The 23,264-nt window shown below is 35.3% G+C and overlaps 1 protein-coding gene across 6 annotated transcripts in view; it reads right to left on the bottom strand.

The window, feature by feature from the left end:
- Window positions 1-23,264, bottom strand: part of LOC123553791 (uncharacterized) — a 37,401-nt gene extending 14,137 nt beyond the window's left edge. Inside the window, exons 1-12 of one of the 6 annotated variants that reach the window (XM_053548795.1) lie at window positions 23,166-23,264; window positions 21,203-21,259; window positions 20,789-20,914; window positions 18,564-18,623; window positions 17,900-17,965; window positions 15,318-15,407; window positions 10,812-10,901; window positions 9,873-9,935; window positions 4,483-4,530; window positions 3,906-3,977; window positions 2,561-2,660; window positions 1,572-1,613 (exon numbers count right to left, since the gene is read on the bottom strand). In XM_053548795.1, the coding sequence (XP_053404770.1) occupies window positions 1,572-1,613; window positions 2,561-2,660; window positions 3,906-3,977; window positions 4,483-4,530; window positions 9,873-9,935; window positions 10,812-10,901; window positions 15,318-15,407; window positions 17,900-17,965; window positions 18,564-18,623; window positions 20,789-20,914; window positions 21,203-21,259; window positions 23,166-23,249 (898 nt within the window). In that variant the 5' untranslated portion in view covers window positions 23,250-23,264. Of the gene's footprint in view, window positions 1-1,571; window positions 1,614-2,560; window positions 2,661-3,905; window positions 3,978-4,482; window positions 4,531-9,872; window positions 9,936-10,811; window positions 10,902-15,317; window positions 15,408-17,899; window positions 17,966-18,563; window positions 18,624-20,788; window positions 20,915-21,202; window positions 21,260-22,952; window positions 23,103-23,165 lie in introns of those variants that run through there. The other 5 variants (XM_053548796.1, XM_053548799.1, XM_053548800.1 and 2 more) reach the window with 5 other exon arrangements.

Genomic DNA, 23,264 nt, shown 5'->3' with positions numbered 1-23,264 from the left:
TTTGTAAACCTTGAAGGCTTCTTTCTCGACAAGACAACACTGGGCAGTTCATATGACAATGAAACTCCTTGATAAAAAAGCGGAACTAGTTCGAAAAATTGGAAAAAATGTACACGGAATATCAATATCTAAATTTAATAACAAACAATTTGAAAGAGTTACCGACATCTCCCACCTAAGGACAGTTTTCAAAAAAGACACATCGCCAGACATTTCAAAGTCCTCTTTCGATTAATGTCCGTATCTAAATCATACCATCAAATAGCCATTTATGCATAACTTATATTTTATAAAGAGAGAATCAGTTTGAAAGTGTCTGTAAATCTATGTTGTTTGAACATCTATACAAGCATAAAATAGTTACATACCAAAAATGACCTGAAAAATTTCATCTCTATGTGCGACCTCTAGCGGACTAATCTTGCATGCAAACACTGTTTTTTTATAGTAACTGTATGTGCAAAGTTACTTGGATATTCATGCATGTATTCATCAGACAAGAAAAGTATCTTAAATTTTGACCGCTCAATGTGGCCTTGAACTATAAGATATGGGGATGTTTCATAGAGTGGTCTGGGTCTGGATCCAGGACAAGATGCGTCGTCTAATAGTGTTGAACATTTGTGCCGAGACTGTCAAAGTCGCTTAAAGTATGGCTAGGTACTTGACACGAAGTGTAACTTAGGACACAAGTTTGCAATTCTTTTAAATGGAAAGTAATACAAATTCGTTCGATAAATCTCATACATTAACGACAAAACTTCTTTTAGGAATTCCGTTCAAAAATTTAAAATTCTTTGTCAAAAATGTAAATCTCTTTTCTTGCGCAATATCAGAGCCGTCAGCGGCGTTATTAAAATACATTTTGAATGTTTGAAAAAGAAGAACTTAAAGGTGTATGGATAAAACATATCCGTACGCCGTTACATATTAACCTTTTCTGCAATCTGACTAAAGTACATATCCTATTACGCTACGCATAGGATCTGAGAACGACCTATTCATGGCCTCGTTCTGACGACCCTTTCGCTAGCCAATTAGAGTTTAGCTTACAACATTTTGTAAATCTACCTGTAGCCTTGACTTTTGATATTTACAATTCTTTGTAGTATTGTGTCAGATGGCCGGTTAGCTCAGTCGGCAGGCCACTTGCTTTGTAAGTGAGGGGTCCCGGGTTCGAGCCCTGAAATAACTACATATTTTTCTTACTCTTTGGTATTCGAACAAGTCGTCCGAATTGTTAAAATAAAAATAGTAATACTGGAAATCCAAAATATACAGAAGACGTATGTGAATGGGTCGTTCTCAGATCTTCGTTTAGAAGATCAAGTACTTTAGTCAGATTGCCTTTTCTGCGCCATACAATTTTATGAAACATCCATGAATATGAAAATATCATTCCAAATATATCTAGATCGACGCTGAAAATAGTAACTCATAAAAAGTCACATGGAATAGTCACCTTACAATTTTTTACAAAGCTCTTATTTTTTATCCGGCGACGTTAAATGTTTGCAGCTATATTTCGAAAACCAGTTATGTAAATATCACATTTACAAAAAGGAACTCACCCTCTGTTATTGGATCAGGTATAATATTGCCTCTCCTTCCATCTGTAAAAAGAAACAGAATATAATAAAACATTCATTTAATTGCTTGCCGGTCAATAGTGAGAACTATTGCCGGAAGATCGTTCTGACATAAGCTTTTGGTACATTTATAACTTGAACTTTAATTCGAATATAATTAGAAATTAATAGAATGAACATGAATTATTACCATTCGAGATAATTAAATAAGTTTGGCTTTGTTATTTTGATTTAGAATTTATATAAAGGTACACACTGATGGTTGTCTGAAATAATCAGTTTTTTTAAATTATTTTCTTATATCAGCGTAACATCTACGTATATACAATTAAAATGTTATTCGTCTTCCGTGTTAAAATTGCTCCAACATAAATATTTTTCACATACAAGGGAAGTAATTCCACATGACTCTTTATAAGGGATCTGAAGAGTTGTCCCCTCCAAGTCCAATACGAAAAGAATAATTAAGGGGTATTTGGACAGTTATGAAAGTGCGGATGCCTTTTAATTCACACACTACACTACTGGTTTCTATTGCATTGTCACGTAGTAGCAATAAAAGCTTCCAATTAGATGAAAATATATAGATGTGAAATAAAGTAGATCATCTGCTAGTATCATAGATTGTTTTCCCGCTCCCATTAACATGATAGTTTTTTGTACCTATTCCGGATGTTTTACATGTCATATGTAACAAAGTGGGAACTTTAAAATAGAGTAGAGAACATGGCTGTTTATTAGATGTGAAATAAATATATGTTGTTAAGTTTTTATTGTCTATTTCGCCAACTGCATCTACATGAATTCAAATTTTAGACCGTTGAAACACTGTTTAAATTATATTTTTTTAAATACACCACATTTGACATGTTAAAGTTTCTAATTCAAGACATTCGTGCTCTTTGATTAGCAATGCATATAAGTATAAAAAAATAAAATACGAGATGAGCACAATGACATGTCAAACTTACCTGGTTTGTCTTGTTTAAAGAAGACTATAAGTGCAACAATTCCAGCTAAAGCTATCATCACAACCACCAAAAGGAGTACACATTTCGGCAGGAAAAGTCTCTGAAATACAGCAATACAATAATAACTAGAGCTATCGTCACAACCACCAACAGGAGTACACATTTCGGCAGGAAAAGTCTCTGAAATACAGCAAAACAGTAAGAACTAGAGCTATCATCACTACCACCAACAGGAGTATACATTTCGGCAGGAAAAGTCACTGAAATACAGCAATACAATAATAACTACAGCTATCATCACGACCACCAACAGGAGTACACATTTCGGCAGGAAAAGTCTCTGAAATACAGCAATACAATAATAACTAGAGCTATCACCACGACCACCAACAGGAGTATACATTTCGGCAGGAAAAGTCACTGAAATACAGCAATACAATAATAACTACAGCTATCATCACGACCACCAACAGGAGTACACATTTCGGCAGGAAAAGTCTCTGAAATACAGCAATACAATAATAACTAGAGCTATCATCACGACCACCAACAGAAGTATACATTTCGGCAGGAAAAGTCTCTGAAATGCAGCAATACAATAATAACTAGAGCTATCATCACAACCACCGACACTTGTATTCGTTTCGGCAGGAAAAGTCTCAGCAATACAGCTGTTTAGAACTAGAGCTATCATCACGGCCACCAAAGAGAATGTACAGGTCAAACTAGCACAGGTAGTATTCCCTATATATTCTATATAAAACTGACATTTTTAATGAGCTACCAAACATAGCTAGATCCATTTTAGAGAACAAATCCTTACTTCATTTTAACATTTTAAAGTGTTTTGATAAAACTGACAAACAAAAGAGAAGAGAAAAATAGGTGTCATGTATCTTCTAAGAGAATTTTCTCTTGTCACATTTGTTTATGCTACGTTTACACTTAGCCACGATGTCCAAGATGTCTACGATTTAAAGAAAAGCTCGGAGCTCCACGATTTATTGCAACAACAGTAGTAAACGTCTCTACAAGTATATACATATCTATACAATTATAACTAGACCAGCATTCACTACCACCAAAAAGGTGATATATATTTAGAATTGAAAGTGTCTTCAAATGTTTAGCAAAACAATAATAATTAGGTTCATGCTTAAGAATGCTAGAACAAAAATATATACTGACAACGTTTCTAACTTGTTGCGGTAGGGTGAATTACACGACTTGCAACAAAATTCTAATAATTTTACTAGCAACGCTTACAAAGTGGACATCCTACCTTATTTACTTCATTCTTTATGGTTTTCACAAAATAATTATTATACGCACTACGGCAACTTACATTTTTCTCATCTGTTTCTTTCGTGTTATAACGCGTAGGCCCATCCGTCTCATCCAGTCTATTTCGCCTCATCTGTTTGAGAAATACGTGATATATAGTAATTATAAAGCAATATAATAATCTTTTATAACCTGACACCTCGACTCAATTTAAATCTATTTCAATTCAGAAATTAACCACATTACAATTCCTTACAGGAATTTAGCTTAAATTTATATCATACCAATAAAGTATAAGTTTTATGACTTTGTATATTTAACACAAGTTAGTTCCTGTTTGAAATAGTGGCAGGACCCTAGCAACTTCTTCATACTTCATGATACAATTACATGTTTGCTACAAGATTGATATATTTTACATAGAATTATATACGCCCACGAAAGACAGCATCTATTTAAAGGTCGCAGATCTAGTCATTAATTCATGTGGAGATGAGGTCAGTTACTCGCAGAGAACACGCTTGTATTGGCAGAATAACTCGTGTACTAATTGTCGGTACTTAAAATGAATAAACCATGTCATTACATCTAACACATTATGCACTGTACGTATATCTAGATAAAAAATTATTACTGACCTCGATGTTTACATCTTCCGCTGAAGTGCTCGGCCTGTTATCTTCAGACTGAAAGTCACGGAGAAAAAAATAAAATACATACATTGTATATTATCAGATTGTTTTATAGGGCTTTAAGACATACGGATACAGTTTTGGACAAATGATGACTTTTGCTAGCTTTAATGGTTGATAAAGACCCAGGTGTACCACCACCACTGCCAATATTTCAGGTGCAGGCGTCGGCTCCCGTACAACAATAAAGCATTGTTGCACCTTAAATTGGTAGCAACGCGTTTTGGTAGTCACTACCAAAATTCGGCCGAGTTTTGGTAGTCACTACCAAAACGTGTTAGACTCAACGAAATTTGGTAGTTTACAGAATTGTAGTACCAAAATGCGTCGGATATGTACACATCCAACGAAAAACGGTATAAATAAAAATCTCATGATTTGCAAAAAAAGAAAGATATTTTGTGACAAATGGTCAATATTATTTCAAAGAGTGTCATGATGGAACTTAATCGCTCATCCGACATTGACCTTCTAATCTTGAAAATATATTCAGTCAAGCAGGATCATTGGAACACACGTGAGTCTTACTTTGACATATATCGAGAGATATTGAAGGAACTTGGCACAACTGTTTACCACAATTATTTGATGCGTCGGACGCATGACCTGACCCTGGGACAGGTTTCACAAACGCTCATAAGTAAGTATAGACTGTAAAGACTGTTTGAGGTTAAAATTCTAGCGATTAACGAGAAACGGTCACATAAGACGGTCTGTATAATACCTTTAAAAGTATATGCAAGGTAGATACCAATATATGTATGCAACATTTATCCACCAAAATTCTTTAGAAGTTTTCAATGTTGTTTAATATAGTGAAGTGAAATGCAATTAAATAATCCAATCCCGCAGAGAATTTAATTCCGATGGTTACCGACTAATTAATTCACACACAGTTATCGAGGTCGGCCGAGTAAATACCAAGCACTTGTATTTTTGTATACCGGGCATAACTTTCTCGTATGTTCACCTGGTGCTGGAAAAAACTTTTCGTACACCCCGGGGAGTAGGACTGCCGTTGGACTGAATGCACAAATGTACACTCCTGAATTGTTACATCTGTTTTAAAGTTGAAGTTCAGTTGCACATTAGCTGAGCGTCTGTCTATTACTCGACTAAATGTTGGTATCTTGGAAAAATGAGCCTTATTATAATAACTTAATATTCAGGATAAATACTTTATGCGACTTGGAACGAGAACCATATATCACATTAGGACCTCCACAGAGGTGGCGTCGGTAGCAGCGTTCAAGTTGGCGTCCGCTTATAAATTTATATGTAATCAGATCCTTCGCCAGAGAATACTGAAAGTTTAGCACCAGAGAGTGCAGATCCTTCGCCAGAGAAAACTGAAAATTTAGCGCTAGAGACAGCAGTTCCTTCGCCAGAGAATACCGAAAGTTTAGCACTAGAGAGTGCAGATCCTTCGCCAGAGAATACTGAAAATTTAGCACTAGAGAGTGCAGATCCTTCGCCAGAGAATACTGATTCAGTGCCAGAGAGAACAGATCCTTCGCCAGAGAATGCTGAAAATTGTATCACCAGAGAGTTCAGATCCTTCGCCCGAGAATACTGAAAGTTTAGCGCTAAAGAGTGCAGATCCTTCGTCAGAGAATACTGATTCAGTGCCAGAGAGAACAGGTCCTTTGCCAGTGAACACTGAAAGTTAAGCACCAAAGAGTGAAGATCGTTTGCCAGAGAATACTGAAAGTTTAGCTCCAGAGAGTGCATATCCTTCGCCAGAGAATACTGAAAGTTTAGCCCCAGAGAGTGCAGATCCTTCGCCAGAGAATACTGATTCAGTGCCAGAGAGAACAGATCCTTCGCCAGAGAATACTGACAGTTTAGCGCCAGAGCGTACAGATTCTCTTGATCCTCAGTTAAAGTGTACCGTTCCTCAGCCAGAGAATACAGATTCTCAGCCGGATACTTTAACTTTGCTACGATTAATTGAGAGACAGCGTCATAGGAATAAAAATAGTGTGTATTCCCTCTATATTTCGCTTTGATATGCTACCATTGCACGTACAAATTCAAATAGTGAAAATTTGTCTGAAGGAGAATCCATCAAATACAATTTGTTTTAAATAAAGTAGAGCATTTTTGAGAAATTATTAAGTTAACAGGAATTCTCAGACCCAGCATCTACCTTTCTGAAGGAATAGCAGAGGAAGTCTGCAAATAATCAGCCTTTAGAGGAGTCTTTTAAAATGAGGAAGAAATAGCGTTTAATTTTAGAAATAAAAAAAATGTGATAAAGGAACCAAGATGGTCAAATACACTAGTCTTTGTTCAGTCTAACGCAATTTGGTAGTGACTACCAAAACTCGGTCGAACTTTGGTAGTTTCTACCATAATGCGTTGCTACCATTTGGAGGCGCGATAATGGAACGCATTTTGGTAGTTTCGTCTTTTTCAGTGGCTGGGCTCATTTTAATGATACACACGAATGAGGAAATAACAACCCAAAAATGTTAAATTCTGAGAGTGCATAAGGGGTCTTAAACATATCTGAACGAAAGTCAGAAATACGATATATATAATATATATCGTTTCATGTAGGTTTGAGGGATCATATACGAAGCTTACTTCGCAGTAAGATAAATTGTCGTCATCATATTTTCATCCTCAATATCATCACCACAATCATCATTTTTCATTGTTAGTTATTATCAGTTTCATTATCATCATTATCATCACTACCATTATCATCATCATAAAGGTCGTCATAACCATTGATTAAATTCTATGAAAATTAAACAATTTCACAACACAAGCATATATACGTTACTTTGATTACAAAACATTTAAATAATTGAAGGGTATGCACTGTCAAGTTTAAGAATTGAAATGTATGCAAAACACAATCAAGAACTGTAAGAAATAGGAAAATGCTGATCATGTGATTAATATGTTTAATTCTATGGAAATTAATCATTTTCACAACACATGCAAAATATACGTTATTTTGATTACAAAACATTTAAACAATTGTAGGGTAGCTCTATGCAAAGCTAAAGGAAAGCATTTAGTTTTTGCTGCTGGTTATCAAACTTGCGCGAGAAATTATGCCTATAAATATTCTGACCAAGTTTGGTGAACAATAAAAAAAAGTCTGGTTAACATCGGACAAAAACTGCTCATTTAAGAAAGCGGAACTAAACTGTCAACATTCACAATTCTGAGTTATTCGAGGGACATACCTCCAGAGCTACTGAAATGATCTGACTGGTTATAGATCTTGGCCAAGATATAATGCAAATCAGCATACTGACCAAGTTTGGTGGATATTGGAAAAGATTGCTTAAGTTTAAGAGTGGACGCTGCCAATACTTGCAATTTTGAGCAAATGAAAGGGCGAAACTCTAGAACTACTGGGACGATCCGGCTGATTATCGAACTTGTCCCAGATGTTAAGATTCTGACCAAGTCTATAGAACACTGGATAAAAAATGCTCAAGTTAGATAGCGAACAACTTTTTGAGTCGCCCGCCCACCGCAGGTGTTCTTGCAATGCGTCGTATACAAATAAAGAAGAAAGCCAAAATCTGCGATAAATATTAAGAGAAAATCATTTGCATATATGTACATAAATAATAAGATACATGACGTTGTATACCTCATTGCGGAGCAAGTTTCATTTCTGAGTAAATTATATATTTCTTACAAATCTAAACACACAGAACCCACCATTTCCATGTTTTGCCAGAGGAGGACCCCAAAATACCACTCGCATGTATACATCAAAATCAAAATCAAAATCTAACGACGGAGAATGCAGTTTTGGGAAAATTAGTCAAGTAAGCCCAGGCCCACATTTTACCATTTTTTTACGCTGTGTTTCAAAGATATCTGTGATTTACTCTCGAAACCCCTCACCTTTAAAGAGAAAAAAATAAATCTGGCCGGAAATATTTATCTGAGACCCCTTTACACGGCACACAGAATTCACCATTATGGTTATGTTGGATGTTTTAAAAAATATTTTGGTAGAGGACCCACGTGCCTTCCTCACATATGTAATCCGTTTCACACATAAAAACAACAAAACAATACAATGTTATTGCAAAGGAAATGTCGTTAGAAGCACCTTTCACACTCTCTGGAATCTACATTTTGGTTGTTTTATACGAAAACTATATATGGAGAGAGGAACTTCGAACCATTTTTATGAGACATTCAATCCTTTTATCTCTCTCTTTTATGCGTAATGCAAAAAATGAGCTCAGCCCCCGGTGTAGAAAAAGCTATCAAAATACGTTCCATACCATGATCCTTAACACATCATATGTACCATTGCAACGTATTTTGTCGCTACCAAAACTCGGCCGAATTTTGGTAGCGAATACCAAAACGCGTTGCTACCGTTTTGAGGTGTAACAAAGCATCCTTAAATAAGCTGGATGGCTCTGTCATGTGGCCTAAGCTCAAACCTCCGTAAGTAAGGACCAGGTGATTCAAATACGGCGATCAATCGGTTCCGGAACAATTATGGAACGCCACCTCCCCAATCCCATCCCAATTAACATCCGAATTTAAAAACAAATTAGGGAACTAATCCGTGAAACTGCACAAATACAATCCTCCGTGATATAAAACAATGATTAACTTAAAACTAAAGTTGATATAACCGAGACAGAAATGAAACATAATTCCGTACAAACACGGTCATATTAGTGCATATTTTTAACCATCTTAAATTATATGAATGGAAATCAAAACAAACCGTAAATGTTCTATCCAATGACATCCTTACATACAAACTGATCTAGAGTCTAGATTGTTAAATTCAGATCTCAAAACAAGGAAGTTCACTAAACACATATATGCACACGCACGAAAATGAAATATTTTACATAAAAGCTAATAAAATTGTGTATTCAAATATACAACAATTTGTGTCCCATTTTACCATTGGAAGGATTATTTACAGATACATTTAAAGCTTAATTTAACACAACCTGCTTCCGCTGAAATAAATGTAACACGATTCACTAAATCATGACTTACTATTTTAAAACGGGGTAATACATTCGTTTAGATCGTTCCTGCTAAAAAAAATCAAATGTTTTTTCTATTTAATATTTATCAAATATTGAATACATTTAAATGAATAAATAACTTTCTTTAAATGTATGTGCTTTCATTTCAAATTCATATAAACGTGTCTCTTAATACACAGTTTATTAATCACCAGTTTGTTTTATTATCTTTTTTATTCAGTATTGAAATAGCGTCTATAACGATTAATATTTGCTTATTGCGTAACTTCCGGTTAGCATATGACTCCTATAATTGTCATGACATTAAGCAAACTCCTTGCAACTAGCTCTTACCGTAATATGCTGCACGAACGCCCGTGTTGACTTAGCCATATTCCATGATGGATTATCAGTTCTCTGAAATACGAATTCAAAATAATGTCAGAATTCCACTTCATATGTTTGATATTACTTATTTATTATTCATGTATTAGGACATTTCTTTAGTGGAATGAAAATACTTGAGTTTCGACCACCAAACGTCCGTATGGGGAATTCGGGATCTCTGTATACCTGGCCAATAATCAGGCTACTCTAGCTTTACTGAAAATAATAACAATCTGTCTGGAATTCCACAAATGATAGAAACTAAAACTGCGAATCCAGGGCGGGGCTTTATTTTATACATCCTACCCTGCGACCACTGGCCACTTTTCTTAGAATTTGTCAATGTTTATGATATTGAGGTAGACCCATGTACACAGTCGTTCATCTCTTTCTTGGCTATCGGCTATATCTGTTTGACCTTTGATCCATATACAGTATAATGTTATCATATATTCATGAAATGTTTATCAGGAATCCTATCTGGTATATATAAATTATTATGTTTCCTTCTTTAGTTTAATTTCAGGGTCTACGTTGATATGAGCCGTGCCATGAGAAAACCAACATAGTGGCTTTGCGACCAGCATGGATCCAGTCTATTTTGTGCAGGCTGGTCATGATCCATGCTGTTCGCTTTCAAACGGCCTAATGCAGTTAGTGGAACCGTTAGCGAACAGCATGGATCCATGCTGGTCGCAAAGTCACTATGTTGGTTTTCTCATGGCGCGGCTGAATTATATAGTATCAGGTAATTTAATTAATTAACTTCAAATGGATTATCGTGCTTTGATTTCTCTGGTTTTTCTAAATCTTATTATTTTTTTGCGTACTGATTTCTGACAGCTATAAAAATACTACTGCAGCCGTTTCTTAGTGAACATTTTACTTGTTGGTTTCGAGACTTACATGTTCCGCATTTTCTTGAAGATTTCTGACTGTGAGATCTCGATGTTCCCCACGTGCATTGCTGAGTCGGAAATTTCCAGAGCTTGCAACCTGAAAAGCACAGACCGCTTACATTTTATTTGTAACTATATACAAGTTACACTTTACATTACTATTACAGTAGTATAATATAAATGATTATTATATTGAGTCTGCCTCGTAGATATCGGCAAAGACAAGAAGAGATTGCTGTAGTTTGTAACACTGTAAACATTTACATCAGAACCTCTCCTGGTATATGAATATTATATCTTTATTTCAGACTCTTCTATGTATAGTACAATATTAAAACATATAAGATTATAAATATGAACAAAGCCATTCTTATGTTACAATTATATGAGACTAATCAAAGGTACAAATCATAGTCATTACAGGTATACTGGTTGGGAACCATTTTCCGGACACATTTTCATATTTCGGCTCCATTATTCCCTAAAAAAGAATATTTGACATAAATGAAGCCCACATTGCACAAACTTCAGCTCCTTCCACATCCGATGTTGTAATCAGCATCGCGTTGTGACGTAAAATATGGGTTCCATGGGGCCTCAAATGGGGTCACTGAAATAAGTAATTTTTCCCGTCAGGTAAACCAGTATCCGGACAAATATTTTGACGATGTTTTGTTGTTAATTTGATATCAAAATAAGTAATTAAACTATTTCTACACATTTCTTTATCATTCATCTCTTCAAAATTGCACAGAAACATAACCCGACGTTCAATAGCAGCTACGAAAGCAAACCGAGGTTGACTATAAAAAAACTCGAATTTCGTCTTATACGAAATTTTGATAATTCCAATAGATATAGAATAAAATTAGTGCAAAAATCGACAGCCCTGCATCTTACGTAACTTTTAGCGTGAAATTAAAAGTAGAACATGTTATCAGCAGACAATCATTATGTAGTTTGATTATTTCTTCCCCACCTGATACCTCGGCATGTGTAAACTACTGCGCATGCGCAATGCTATCTTCATGTCCCGTTAAGACAGAAAGTTGTTTTGTAAACGCAGGTGAGTTATCATCAAAAGCCCAAACATTATACAGCCTTATAAAATAGTGGTTTTTTGTAGACATGAAGAACAAACATCTAAATGATCTAGATGAAACAATTACATGAATTACAACGAAATAAAGCGGATATTACATGTGTCCGGAAACTGGTCCTGTCCGGAAAATGCTTCCAAACCAGTATATACATGTTAAAAATTGAGAAGCAGTTGTTAATATTGACAAAAAAGAAAAAAGAGGATTTATATGTAAACAGCAACAACAGATGCACACTGTTGTACAGGTTTTTAAAAAAGGAGGAGAAAACCATTTATCAACTATCGTCATATCGGGAGTGGATTATTTATTAATATTTAACCGACATTATCTACAAAGATAAAAGCTGCGTCTTTGTAAGACATTAAATCAGGCTTTGGCACTGCTACGTATTAAAGAAGGACGAGTAAGAAGAAACACTAATTTGTCATTGAGAATCTTGTTACTAAAACAGGGATCAACTATGACAGCAATATCTACCATATTAATACGACAGTCTTCATACAGGCTAATGATTAGCAAAGTGTGGGCTTCATGGATATTCAAAGGCGAATCATGTTTAACAAGTTAAATTAATCATGTTTTGTTTCACTGTTACATTTTGGATGTACGAGCGTTTTTAGGACATCTGTTATTTTGAAAAATGTTTCTTTGAATATTTCTTTCTAACAAAATTTATTCAGGAAATAAATACTAAATTATCAAAATATGGTTAATGATGTATCATTTAGCCAAACAGATTCTACTTGTTGTGAAAAGACAAGTAACCCTTCTTTTTCGCCGGCATTTGCCTTATGTAAGAGGCACAATGGGTTAGATCGGTAATTTCAAATAACTATTAAAGTAGATCAGATTTGGTTCTGATATCTTTCTGACTGATATATACAGTGATAAGCTAAAACTAAAATAAAAGTTTTCATCATAGCACTTTGTTTTATCTAGAAAGTATAAATTAAAACAGAAAGAACTAAAATATTAACTACAACAACAACATTAATTAGCATAATCGACATGTGCATGCCTTTGGCTAATAAATCAAAATTCACCAGTTTATAAAGATTTTTTAAATATATCTATTAAATACACGGTGGCCCCAACCTTTTTTCTGTCCATTTTGAAGCATTTATGTGTGCAATTAAAGCAGCAAAATATTTTTAAAGTCTTAACATATTTTTGTGGTTTTAAATACTTGTTTTTTTTTCCTTTAAAATGTGAGTGGGGTAATTATGTCAACATGTAAAAATGAAAGAGATTTGTTATTGCCGTTTATGCTTATATAATACTGATATCACCATGTATTCATAGTAACCTTTAAGATCTGAAATCCCTGTAAAATTAAGTGGAATATTATACCCCCATTTTTCCAATTTTACTTATTTTCAAAATGCTTTGACAGTGGGCGAAGAAACAAAATAAAAACGATAACTATTAACTGTCTTGGAAACTAATGTTCTTTAAGCTCACACAGTATGAAATTATTCTTATTGTAGAAAAAAAATGAACCTACATCCATAAATTATTTCGCTGAAAGTTAGGGAAAAAGTCAATTTACTAAAACGGTTTTGTTATGCCGTGCTTCAAGTTTTCACTGGTTTAAAAAAAAACTTTTTGAAAGATGTGGTGAGCCAATTCCGCATTTATAAATGTATAACTTAACGTTTTTACTTACTTCCGAAATCCTGATTTTGAAATAAGGTATTGCAAAACATGAGCATACACTCAAGAATGAAGTATTGTCGTGCTATATAATAGGTTGATCTGGGATGCTGTATTCGGCTCGGGTGAATTTTACCAGATCAGACAACACGAGGCGCGCAAGAGCAAGTGTGATCCGACCTTGCGAAATCGGCGAGATCCGACAAAATCCAGATCTTGCTAAGCGAGTGTTATAATGACCCTTCTATTATATACCTCCTACGTTTTGTATGTCGTTTTGTTATCGATACTATAATAAATTAGTGCTTCACAGAAAGGCATGCGTTTTACTTTATTTCTTCTAATGATTACAGAGTACGACATGCAAGGAAAAGAATCCTTCACTGGTTGAACCCGCCTGCGGGACCGCGAGTTCGCCCCGTAAAAGGTGTATGTTCTCCGTGGCGAATTGTTAAAAGACATTGTGTGTCTGAAATCATTCGTCCTCCACCTCTGATTCCAGCGGGAAGCTGGCAGTTACTTGCGGAGAACAGGTTTGTACTGGTACAGAATCCAGGAACACTGGTTAGATTAACTGTCTGCCGTTATTTAACTGAAATATTGTTGAAGGTGCGGATGGAAATATCTGGCTCTCGGATAACTGTTTTGCGGTTACTCAACAGAGACTTGTTACCACCTAAACCAGATATTTCAAAGCGCACTTTCAACCACTGAAAGATTCTTATACTGTATTGCGAAGGGCCCAATGATATTTATACAATAATGCGCTATAAATACATCATATTACATTTAAATTTGCATACATCTGAAAATCTATCACTACTTATCGTTTTACCATCTATAAATATTTCAAAAAAAAAAGAAATTTATAACATTTCTTTTTTAAATTGATGGGAAAATTGAGGATAATATACAGTATTATATTGAAGGGAGATAAATATTTTATACACCAACAATTATCTAACAAGGTTTATGTCACATGAGCTTGTGGTGTTGGATACTGGACAGGAAATCTGACCTAAAACCTTTGACTTCTAAGTGTGGCCTGACCTTGCCCTTGAAGCTAGGGGACTGGTCTCATTATGGGGAGCATTGCAACAAGTAATATTAAAATCCTTTGATGGATGGAAAAGTTAGATGAGGACACAAAACATACTCTGTTTACCTTTGACAATCAACTTTTAGTGAGATTATACTGTTGAGCAAGACACGTTGTCTCGTTACGAGGGATATGTCTAATAAATAATCACCAGCTGGAAGGCATAGTTATAGATCGGACGAGAAACATACCCTTTTAATTATATCAGAGTAACTTTGGTCTTAGAAACCAACTAATACAATGTTTACGAGTGCGACCTTGACCTTTAAACTCGAGCTTTGTAAGTTTCGCACGATGAATTGCCTTATTTGTGGCTGGTAATATAAAAATCATTTGATGGATGAACGATGAAATAGATCGGAAAGAAAAAAAGCCTTTTGACATATAAGTGTGACACTGAACTTTGAGGTAGGGATTTGGATGTTGCGCACGACATGTCGTCTTATTATAAAGAATATTTTTCCAAATTGCAAAGTTAGGACCAGACACGAAATTGTGGAAAGATGGAATGATGGACGGATTGCAGAGTGCAATCCTTTAGTCCTCGACAGTGTTTTGTATCTGGTAGGGGGGTTTCTTTTATTGAACTGCATTCTCAAAATTATTCTTAAAATATATTTCTTTAATCTTGAAACAAGAACAAAAAACGCAGACTTACACTATCAGGTGTGCTACCTCTCACATGAGATGGAATCATTTCTACAGGAGGGTTCAAATGTGGCTGTGAAACCTCTATTCCGTCACCATCCTAAAGTGTGCAAGGTACGTGAGTTAGAAATAAAACAGTATCGGATTTATTGTCAATAAGTTTCAGGCAGTTTTTATTTATAACAACTCTTATATATTTTGTTATTCAATAGCTGATTTCTTGTTTAAAATATTTGAAATTTTCATGTCGTATTTAAACTATCGCATTTAATTATGTGTGGATTTTCTCCATTGCTTGAACTACCAAGCATGGAATAACAACAATTATAATTAGTTCCAAATATAAATTGCAAACACATACTTGGTGCTGTATGACTGGTTTACATTCAACGCATACTTATTGGGCTTATAAGTCAAAAGAAAAAAGAGGCCCAAATGGGCCTGAAGAGCCCTTGCACTCCCTAAAAGGGACCAGCTGTCCCCATTTGAACAAATATGAGAGAGGATCTTATAATGAGCCTACAAACAAAGTCTCGTGAAAATCCATCTAGACATTCATTAGAAGAAGTTGTTTAAATGTATTTCTAGTTTTAGCTCTAGCAGCTCCTAAAAGGGACCAGGTGTCCCAATTAAGACATCTTGATTAAGGGCCTTAATATAATGCTACAAATCAAGTATAATAGAGATCCATCAAACAGTTCATGAGAAGAAGCTTTTTGAAGCCATTTACATTTTTGTTCTAGTGGCTCCTAAAAAGGGGACCGACTGTCCCGAATTGTAAACTTTGGGAGAGGACTTTATGATAATGCTACAGACCAAGTTTGATAAAGAACCATCAAGCGGCTCATTAGTAGATGTCTTTTAAAGTTTTTTCCTTCTTTAGTTCTCTTGGTCCCTAAAAGGGACCAAGTGCTCCCATTTGAACAAAATTGGGAGAGGACCTTATAATAATGCCACAAACCAACTTTAATGAAAATCCTTCTGGCGGTTCGTGAGAAGACGTCGTCTAAAGGTATTTATAATTTTTGGCTCAAGCGGCCCCTAAAAGGGGCTATGTACCCCCGTTTGAATAAAAAAATTAAGAGATTCATTAGAAGTCTTATAAAGGCATTTGTATCTTTAGTTCTAGTGACCCCTAAAAGATGCCAAGTCGTCCCATCTGATTAAATTTTGGAGAGGACCTTATAATGATGTTCTAGATCAAATTTTATGAAGATCCAGTAAGTGGTTCATGAGAAGATTCTGAAGTTTTTTAAAGGTTTTTTTTCTGTTTTTAGCTCCGGCCAAGCGGTCAAGGTAAAGCATTTGAAAAAACTTGATAGAGTTCCATGCCAGGATGCTACTGACCAAGTTTGGTATAATTCTGATAATGATCAGAGAAGAAATGTTTAAGCAAAAATGTGGACGCCGGACTACGGACACACACTATTATAGCTCATCCTTTGGTTCAGGTGAGCTAACTGGTAAAAAATTGAACGTGAAAATTTATTTCCGATGTCATAGCCTCGGCCAGTAACTGTGACTATTGACCGGCATTAACCATTCAATAAATGAATATTCTTGTTTGTCATCTGCATGTAATCGCTGTAAGTTTTCTGCTCACACATCAATTCTGTCATACTTATTATCAATTCGTGACACTGTCGCATCAGACTGACCACTTACGAAAGATTTATGATAACAAGGTAGCTGTATTGAATTGATTATTTCCCTACAATGCAAAAACTTCTTTTAGTGACAGCAGTTTTGAGAACAGTCTTAACCACAAAAATAAAAGGTTAGGGTAGATTTTTCGGAAAGCACAGAGCACCTTAAGCAGCCCCAGTGCCAAATATCACAAAAGTAGGCCCACAACAAAAAGAAACTGTAGTGGAAAGATATAGTAGACGGGTTGCTTCAAAATTCTGACAACAAGTACATATTAATTATATGCAAAATAGGTAAGGGGTAGATAAAGGGGGTGGGGTGTAGGGAGAGTGGAAAAAAGCAAAGATGGATAAACAACAATGTATGTCACGCACCAAAAAGCGCAGTCTCCTTACACAGCCAACTATAGTAGCGCGGACAGGGACATGCACGAGACAAAGCGTCTGACTGACTACTTCTAAGCAAACTCACGAGAGTTTGCATTTTGGTCTCAAAACTTTTTACTCTATAGCCAACCAACCCCGTGAGATTCTTCATGACTATAGCTATATCATACAGTGCCTGATCATAAACTGTCCGCTTTCGGCCTAGGACCAGTAGCTTGCAATATCAACTACGCTACAACAACGGCTCAGTTCACGTCAGAGCTCTAGGGAAGGGTAGACAGTTGTCTAAATGATACTTTCTTCCACCTGTAAAGTAAATGACCAGTCAGAAATTTGGCCCTGGAAATATGTAAAACTTTTTCCCTGCACACTGAGCGCTGTTATGAAAAGCCAGGAACCAGTAAACCATGTCTCGTAGCGGAGTTTGAGTTCAGCTCTTCAACAAGGAAGGTACGAATGGTGTACTAACTTACACCGTTCAAGTGGGTAATCGATTATAGAGTCGGTCTCTACTTAACCCCAGAGTTCGTAGTGAACTTAGCCAACAGTACGACCTTACCCAATCGGCTGTCTGCCGGGTACCAGTCGCTCGTTCCAGGCTCATCATCAAGTCGTCTGACGGCCTCTGAAAGTTTTTGACAGGAAAACATGATACAGTGGCTAACTGTAGTCATAGGGAACCAGTATTGTTCCCAATGTAATTTGAATGTTTTTAGGAAATAAGCACGCAAGCTAGTTTTAGTTTGAATATGGTTCCAAAGCAACCTAAAACTAAAACCGCTAGCTAGGCTGTCAAGTAAAATGAAACGCCTTTGTTGTGTGTTCTAATATTCGATTTGACAATACTTGACGAATGTTCAAACAAGATCCATAGCACATAATTTTACCTTTTTCAGTGTACTAAGATTCCTTAAGTCTGGATGTGTTTTCTTCATAATAACTACATAATTATGATATGTATACATAACAAAGAGATTTACACCAGTTCTGTAAATTGGATCTGTCGAAATACGATACGCATGTATAGTCAAACCTGATTATAAATAATAACACCCAGGGAAATGAAAGTAAGAGGCGTTGTTGAAGGTCTGACTGTGTTATTTACTTTCAGTTCACTCCGATATTTCAACTCGTGATATAATGAATAACAAACTGATAAACATTTGGACAGACAAACATTTCAAGCATTTATAAAAAATAAACGCAAGCAAAGGTGCATTTACCCAACTCGCAACAAAATCTTCAGCGTTTTGCGTCATTCTTCCTTGTTCGCTACCTCCACCCTGATACAAATAAAACCAAAGAAATGTAATGACAGGAAACTCTGACAGTTTTTCAGTATTTTCTGAATTGTTTGTATTTAACGAATCACAAAACATACACTTCTGTTGACTGGTCCATTATTTTGTTTACTGTCTTTTGCGAAATATCACATTTTAGTTAAAAGTAAATTTATCGAAGGTAACCAATACAATTTTTCAGAAATGATTCCATTCTTTATAAAGTTTGTATTTAAACTGTCAGAATTTTACGTTAGAGGGCCGTCTAATATGTACGTACCTTACCGCTAAGTTTAATTAATAATTATGTATCAGTACATTTATATGTTCCACTGAAAAGTATATTTGGAGCGGAAGATTTTTCTACAGTAAAATGTTCAATGAATTTTGTTGTTGTTGTTTTTATTCTTGAATGTTAATTCTCCATACTGAGATTATTTGTATGAAAACTTAAGACCTGCGATAAAAACAAATAATGAAAATCATATAAAAAATCATTTCATATTTGTATATATTTTAAAAACATTTTAGACGACCCTCATATATATACAATACGATGATGCAAAATAAATGACATGTGCACGTGATTTACAAAAGTGCATCTTCAAGGAAGTTTTCCACGACATTCATATTTCTTCAATCAAAGTGAAATATAACGCTTTGCAAAAATATTCTAAGGCTTATTATAAGTACTATAGGAAATGTATTGTTTGATCTGTTATACAGTTCGAAAGATCTTTAGCCTTTAGCCTGGCTGGCTGCAAGGGATTTTGCCTTTGCCTTTGCGACCAAGATCATTCTGCACGTCTGTGCAGGCTGATCGTGGTCTGCACTGTTCACCATTCAGTCAGTATCGTGGTCTGCACTGTTCACCATTCAGTCAGTATCTTCTTTTCTAAATGGCACTGTTCAAATTGAAAGACGGACAAGTCCATTATAGAAAATTAGCCGGGTAAGGGTTAAACTGTGCAGCATTATATTCTTTCTAACTATAGTAATGTTTAGCGCATAATATTTATTGCTAGGCTCTACATGCCAAATTAATTCACCCATGCAGACTAAAATTAATACGATGCGCCTAATTGTCCTAGAGTAATTCTCAGCATAAAACGAAGTAAAACTGGTAACAATGACATGCCATGAAAAAAAAATCCCCTATACAAATGTGCAACTGTAGCTAACTCCTCTATACCAAAGCAGATAGCAGCAGGCAAAGATCTATCAGTCTACAGTACGTGCGAGAAAATAAAGTATTTTGCTAATTTGTCCCAAGTATTCTTCAAACATTCATATATCATATCCCAGATCTTTCGTACACAAATGTATATGGAATATAGACCTAAGTCTTATTAATACAAAGGTTTACCTCAAGGTTCATACAATTGACTGGCCTTCTAAATAATCGTTAAAGCTTTCTTATATTAAGTAAATGCTTCTTAATATGTACGTCTAAAATCGTCCTTATGTTGTCCTTAATTGTAAAACCTTCCCCAGAATTTCTCGATTTATAATTCTATTTTAGCATTGCTATTATTTATAATAATAATCATGGATATTAATAATAATAATGATGATGATGATGATGATGATGATGATGATAATAATAATAAATGTGTCTAATATATAGACCATCTCTTTCTAATATTTAGGTTTTCCTAAGTCCCTTTCCCTATAAGAAAATCAATGAGTATATCAATTTTCGGAAACGTTTTGAAATTTTTCAATGCTAAATCCTGATAACTGGAGGATTTCATGGGAAATATCAGAGCGTAGAAGCCTTTTTGGTAATCATACTTTAAAAGTCAGCTGCTCCTCTTTTGGAATATCGGTATAGTTCAAATAATACGAAACAAGAATATATATTAAAATAACTGTTTTCAAAAGATGCTGGGCGAAGGCATATACTAACGCCCCGCCCCCGCTCTAAAAGTTTACATGTGCAATAAACCAAAACTCAAAACACAAAATTGTCATGTATTACTGCAGTTGAACTAGTCCGTATTTCCGCCGTCTAAAATTAACAAAAACAAATGTTCGAAAACTCCTGCTCATTATTTTCATTAAACACTTCGAGAACATCATTTTTCCACTGGACTGCGTGTAAAGCTTAGTTTTGAAGTAACAAAAAGTCCAAACACAAAGCTACTCAAATTAAAGAATGAGTTTACCTGTCCTATTGGTGCAAAAGTAGCGCTGGCTCGCTTGATTGCTAATTCCTCTGCTCTGGTTAGTTCTGGAATGCTGCTGTGTTTGTCGCTAGAACTGATGCTTGTTGTCTCCGACACTTCCGACTGCTGGAAAAATAGTTCCTGATTATATATACGTACACATTATATATAGAATTTTGATAACTGTCTTAGCTAGTCTAGAAATTATAATAATTCGCCCAATATGTATAAATACAAAACTGGACAGTCTCTGCCTGACTGGACTATAGGAAGTAGATCGTCGTCAATACATATTTATGGCAAAACTCTAACTTTATTTATGTGAGCTGACATTATTTTGCTTGGCAGAGGCGTTGATGTAATTAACAGTATAATCCCGTTTACAGTGTGTTTTTATTGTTTAAATTTACTCACCCTCAAATGAAACGCACCCTGGAGTCCACCTGAGCTTCCAACAATACCAAAGGCGCTCTGAAAAAGTACTGTTTCGTAAGACTGAGAGAAATTCATCGAGATGCAATTTTAGGCAGTTTTAAGTTCAGAATACAAAAATAGCATTTTAAATTTTTGTATACAGTATCAAAATCAAAATTTCATGCGAGTTTTATTTTAAATCTATGATCGCATTTTTTTTCTGTAGCCCACACAAGATGGTACTAACAGGTGTCCGTACTTTTCTGGTGTTTAAAACGTCTAACGAAACTTTCGTTTACATTTAGCTAACACTTTTGTGTATTTGAAATTTAAATACCTCTCTGTACCTAGTCAAGTGTTTGCCATTATCTACACAGTAGACCTTTTCTATTCAAAATACTAATTATATTATACACTGAAGAAAACGAATGTTTGTGTATGCAATACGGTTCAATTTTTTTTATAGTAAGAAGTAGTAACGTTAAAAAAAGACCTTCCTGTTGAAAATCTATGCATAATAGATATCAGCCGAAATTCAGTCGAATTTATGATGGTGGAGGGAAAACACAAATTACCCCTGCGTGTAATGTTTCAGGCGAAGGCGGGCACCTGGGTAGAACCACCGAGCTCCCTTAATTCAGCTGGGTAGTTTTTACGTGAAAGAATTCTATACATGGCCGAGAGTGCTAAGACGCTGTCCTACGGAGTTGAAGGCCCCGGGTTCGATTCCAGACTACACCCATTGCTGTGTGTCCTTGGGCAAGGCACTTTATCACGATTGCCTCAGTCAACCTAGCTGTATTATAGGTACCAGCAAACTGCTGGGGATAAGGTAACTGTTCTTAAAATAGGGTCGCACAAAAGCTTTACAGAACTTATGTTAATTGTTTCATAAAGCGACGGTATATAAATTTTACCTTACCATAAGAGATTATTCGAACTCATAACGGTGACAGGCACGTGATCTTAACCACTCGGTCACGGAAGCCCACTTCATATCATGAAGTTGTTAGATTATATTCGAATTACATATAACCAAACATGTTATACAGATCATCTGTGAACAGAGACCACCTGACTCTAAAGACCAGTGTCATTTTATTGTGGATGCTCGTTTTAAATATATGCAGTTTATCTTAACTTCGAGTACTGAAGACGAACACCATTTTGCTCTCAACAAGGTGGTCTTTTCACACATGGCACTGAGCTCCGTGATTTCGCGGACTTGGCCAGAAAATGTGAAATAACCACAAAAACACGTACAATTCATGGTTATTATGGAAAGCAGGCATTCTGCACAGTTATCTTTCTGTCTTAAGAAACTTAGCACCTATGAAAAGACAGATATTCCGCACATATTTTTTCTGCCCAACTTCAGAAAACATTGGAAAATCGGAGAAACAAATACGTGTATTACATGTACATTTATGTATATCAAGGCTTACTTATGAAAAGGAAATTCGAGACGTGACAATTCAGTTTTACACGTGTTTTTGTCGTCGCTGTTATTGTTTTCCAACAGTATGTAATATAAAAAAAGCCGAACGTGACTTCTAAAACGAACATAAATAGACCTTCAGGTAATGTGTAAATATAGTACTTTCGAGACTCCGTATTTCAGTAAAATGTAAATTATGTGTAAACATTTTCCACGTATATAATTATCAGGATATTTCCTAATGTATTCATACACTATAATCCCTACAATAAAATAAATAAACGAAAAGAAAATAGAAGAAGAAATGCATACCTGTCCTCGAGACATACTTGCTAACTATATTATATAATTCACTGGTTTAAAAAGTAATCTCTATTTCATTTTGGTAACAAAACCAGTATGAAAATTTGTAATGTTGCAAGTCACCTTAATAGTGAAATATCTAACACTAATCTTAAAATCTCGTTCTATTTAACGATTTTATTTCAAAAGAAACAATAAAAAATAATGTAACGTAATACGTACCCTATTTTGAGAATAAAAGCCAGTTGATCGAACCCATGTAACTGAAAAGTCAATACCAAATGAGGAAGTTTTAAAGTATTGCATTTATAACCTATACAG

The sequence above is a fragment of the Mercenaria mercenaria genome, chromosome 7, assembly GCF_021730395.1.
Source record: "Mercenaria mercenaria strain notata chromosome 7, MADL_Memer_1, whole genome shotgun sequence".
Classification (NCBI taxonomy): Eukaryota; Metazoa; Mollusca; class Bivalvia; order Venerida; family Veneridae; genus Mercenaria; species Mercenaria mercenaria.
Note: the sequence above shows the minus strand (reverse complement) of the source record. Positions and strands in the feature narration are given on the sequence as shown.